We start from the raw sequence: 4,349 nt of genomic DNA on the forward strand, positions 1-4,349 counted from the left end.
GCAGCAGCTGCAACAACAGCAGCCAACAGCAGCAACAGCAACAACGTCGACAACAGCAGCAACAGCAACAACGTCGACAACGACGACAACGACAGCAGCAGCAGCAACAACAACAACAACAGAAACAGCAGCAGCAACAACAACATCGTCCACGACGGCGACAACGATAGCAGCACCAACAACAACAACAACAGCCACAACAGCAGCAACAACAACATCGTCCACGACGGCGACAACGACAGCAGCAACAGCAACAACAGCAGCCAACAGCAGCAACAGCAGCCAACAGCTATGTTTCACGCGAACCTCACCGACGCCGACCAGCCGTCGCTCGAAGCCCAAAACGCGTCGGCCGCCGGCGCGCGACTGTCGACGTCGGACGCGCTTATCGTCGCCGTGCTGTCGCTCATTATCGTTAGCGCCGTCGTCGGCAACGTGCTCGTCATCGTCGCCGTCGGCGTCAACAAGCGTCTGCGCACCGTCACCAACTGCTTCGTCGTGTCGCTCGCCTTCGCCGACCTGCTCGTCTCCACGACCGTCGCGCCGTTCGCGATCGCAGCCGAGGTGACGTCACAATGGACGTTCGGACGCGTCGTCTGCGACATATACACCTCTCTCGACGTGCTCCTCTGTACGGCTTCGATCCTCAACCTGTGCTGCATCAGCGTCGACCGCTACATGGCCGTAACGCGACCGCTAACGTACGCCGCCTCGCGGACGACCAGCCTCGCGTTGCTGATGGTCGCCGCGGCATGGGTGATGTCGGCCGTCATCACGCTGCCGCCGGTGATCGGCTGGCGCGACGCGGCGTACGGGCGCGACGAGACGCGATGCTACATCCCCAGCGCTCCCGGGTACGTCGTCTACTCGGCGTGCGGGTCGTTCTACATCCCCATGCTCATCATGTTATACGTGTACATGCGGATATTCAAGGTCGCCAGGGAGCGCGAGCGCAAGCTGCGACCCTACCGCGAACAGATGGCGGCGCGCAGCGTCTACGCCGGATTGAAAATGACCGTCGAGGCGACGGACAGCGACGCGTCGGCGAGCGAGACGCGAGAGGCGGCGGCCGCGGCGAACCACGGTCTCGGTCCGAAATTGTCGGATCCGACCTCCGAGGAGGTGGTGGAGATGTTGGCGAACCAGCGAGGAGGTGGCGGCGCGTCGTCCGACATGCTCGACCTGACGCAGTCGGCGCTGATCGCCGACGGTGCATCGGATCCGGAAGCCGACGCGTCGGCGCTCCGGAAGGGCGTGGCGCTAATCTTCGGCGCGAACTCCGGGAACTCGGGGCGACTTCCCAAGGAGACGTTGCGCCTGCGCGAACACCAGCGCGCCCGCGAGCGCGCCATCTTGCGGAAGGAAAGCAAAGCTGCGAAGACGTTGGCGATAGTCGTCGGCGCCTTCATCGTCTGCTGGCTGCCGTTCTTCGTGCAGTACGTGAGCGCGCCGTTCTGCGGCTGCCGCATCCCGCGCGCCGTCATCAGCTGCTGCGTCTGGCTCGGCTACGTCAACTCCGTCTGCAACCCGTGCATCTACGCCTTCTACAACAAGGAGTTCCGCTACTCTTTCTGGAAGCTGACCGTCGGTCACTTCACAAGCTGGGAGCCGAAGAGCGTCGTGCGCAACCGCGTGCCGGCGCATCTGCGATACGTCGCCCACTGGCGACAGAAGATCAACGGGACCGACGTCGCGGCGGCGACGTGCTAGGTAGCAAGCGTAAGACGTGTGTCTTCTTCAGTGACGATCGCTCGTGGTTGTTTCTTCTATAGGTCTATTGGGATCGTGTGAGGTGGGTCTGTGGTGTGTGTGCGTGTGTGAGATTGAGTAAGTAAACTGTGTAGGGTTTTTATCGTTAGTTGGACGCGCGTACGTGCGCGCGCGCGTGTACAGACAGCGAGGGATCGTGTAGATGCTGGAGTTTGCGCGTTGGCGTGCGTGAGTTTGTTGACATTCTGGGGCCGGTTTCACGAAGCGTGATTAACTTTAATCATGATTAAGCCACCAATCATGATTAATTTCCCGTAATTATGATTATAGTTAATTACACTTAAAAATCTGTTTCACGAAGCGATTTAAGTACATATAAACGAATCACACAATTAGCCGACTTCAACATGAATAGACTGGTACTCACTCCCCTCTCGGCTTAGTTACTCGATGGGAATCGAGTAATCGAGGTGGGAGCGAGTACCAGTCTAAAACAAATTACACTGTACTCAATATGGCGGACAACGCCAAAAATATCTGCAAGTTCGGTACATGAAAAGGAATTAATTTGTAACTATAATGACTGAAGTAGTACAGCAAATCTTAGATTTTAATTTTAGATTTAAATTTCCTTGGGAAAAAATTGAAGTAAAATTTCCAATTGTAAAATCTGCAGCGTACTTAATATACTAGTACTACCTACGTACTACTTCTAGTACTAGCAACTAATTATGATTAGTGGATTTCATCACGCTCCTGAGTAGAATTAAATATTGTGATTAACTTAATCATGATTAAAGTTAATTCCGCTTCGTGAAACAGTCACTTCAATTTAAGTACGAGAAGGTAATCATGATTAGTAATTTAATCACGATTCAATACTTAAGTACGCTTCGTGAAACCGACCCCTGGAGTGTAGGTAGACCCGTGCATGTTTCGAAGTAGGAGATGCCGGGCGTGTATGCCCGGTGTGCGTGCTGTATTACGCATTCATGACCACGTCGGCTATCCCTCCTCTGTATTTCTCATCATCAACACTCACCAAGGTGCTCACGCAAACACAGGAAATACTACACGCTCGATCCTCGATCGCTGCTTCACCAGACCGCCTATACATTACACAAGCAATCGCATTTCCCGCATTTCCTACAAAGCCGCATTTCCCGCAACAACAATGCAGACTGAGCTACTTCCTACTTTAGCCGATTACAACTGCATGCACACCGACATTTGCCCGATATGCGTCCGTTTGTCGTGGATAAAAAAAAATCCAGGTTGATCTCGATTTCATTCGTTGATTCTCGTTTTCGTTCCCGCGGGCTCACCGGCGCTAAGGGGGTTAAGTCGTACGCTCTACGTCACCGGGATTACAATTAGATTACGTGATTAAAATTCAGCGCGGCGTGGATTGCTCGACCAAGCAAGAAATACCCGCATGTAGTTCGTTGAATCGTCGGCGAATTAAAATTGAATTAAAATTTTGATTGAGGAAGAGCTCGCGACTATAAATTGCGACATCTGGCAGCATGTTTACACTGTCGTACGCGCGTTCACGGGAATATTTCATCGGTGTATATTCTACTACACAGCTCCCCGCTTTATTGGGACAATGCGGAACCCATGAAAATACCCCCTCCCAATTAAGCGCTGGTCCCGAATAAGTGGTGAAGGCATAACAATGTGCATGCACGGAGAGTCTTTTTCTAAGACTCATGTCGATTAAGCGATGCGCTCGTTTATCCGAGGTCTCACTAAAGCGGAGACCACTGTATAGTAACACACACACGTATAATATGTACTCGGGTGTACGTATGTAGCGGCTCTATGCAAACGCAATCGAACTTTAGTTGTGTTTGTAAATAATGCATTCGGTTAGATAGTTGAAGTTGAAATTTGCGCTCGCGGCCACGGGGCAACGCTTATGTACTGTTGCTATCGCATAACCCTGACAGTGGTAGAAGCAAAAGAAGGAATCGATATTTTCCGGCAGACACGGATTATTGCATGTACGTTGGACGTGCGTTGCCGTACGTTGCCCGTATTACGTTGGACTGCGTTCCCGTACGTGCCTACGTTCGGTACGTTCGTACGTGCTGACGTGCCGTACGTTCGCTGTAAGTTGCGCCGACGTTTGCGAGTTGCATGCCGTACATTTGCCTGTATCATTTGCCGTTACGTTGCCGTACGAATCCGTATAGCCATTACGTTGCCGTACGTTTGCGCGTACGCTGCGGCGTACGTTGCCTACGTTGCCTATGTTGGCGTACGCTATGCAGTACGTGGCCCACACGTTGCCTATGTTCCGCTACGTGCCGTACGTTGCCCGACGTGCCAACGCTGCCGTGACGTTGCGCACTTGCCGTTACGTTGCCTTAACGTTGAATACGTTTACGCACGGTTGTGATACGTGCCTGATTACTGCCGTACCTGCGGCACGTTAGCCGCCGGGGGCGACCTGCGCTGTTTGTGTTGTCTGGCGGCCGGTTTTGCGTTACGTTGCCGCTGGCGTGCATATATTTGCTATGCTGCTTTGTTTTTAGTGACCATCTCCTGCTCTTCGTCTGTGTCTGTCTCATGTCTCATCGTGCTCTAACCCATATCTCTCTCCTTGTCTGTATCTTGGCGTGCATCCCTTTATC

At 52.9% G+C, this 4,349-nt stretch overlaps 1 protein-coding gene across 1 annotated transcript; it reads left to right on the forward strand.

The window, feature by feature from the left end:
* Positions 1–246: 246 nt before the first annotated feature.
* Positions 247–1,710, forward strand: LOC106818532 (5-hydroxytryptamine receptor 1D-like). The gene has a single exon (XM_014823231.1). It carries the CDS (start codon positions 292–294, stop codon positions 1,708–1,710), a length of 1,419 nt encoding a protein of 472 aa, XP_014678717.1. The 5' UTR covers positions 247–291.
* The last annotated feature ends 2,639 nt before the right edge of the window (positions 1,711–4,349 follow it).

Source organism: Priapulus caudatus, unplaced genomic scaffold, assembly GCF_000485595.1.
Source record: "Priapulus caudatus unplaced genomic scaffold, Priapulus_caudatus-5.0.1 Scaffold2308, whole genome shotgun sequence".
Taxonomy (NCBI): Eukaryota; Metazoa; Priapulida; class Priapulimorpha; order Priapulimorphida; family Priapulidae; genus Priapulus; species Priapulus caudatus.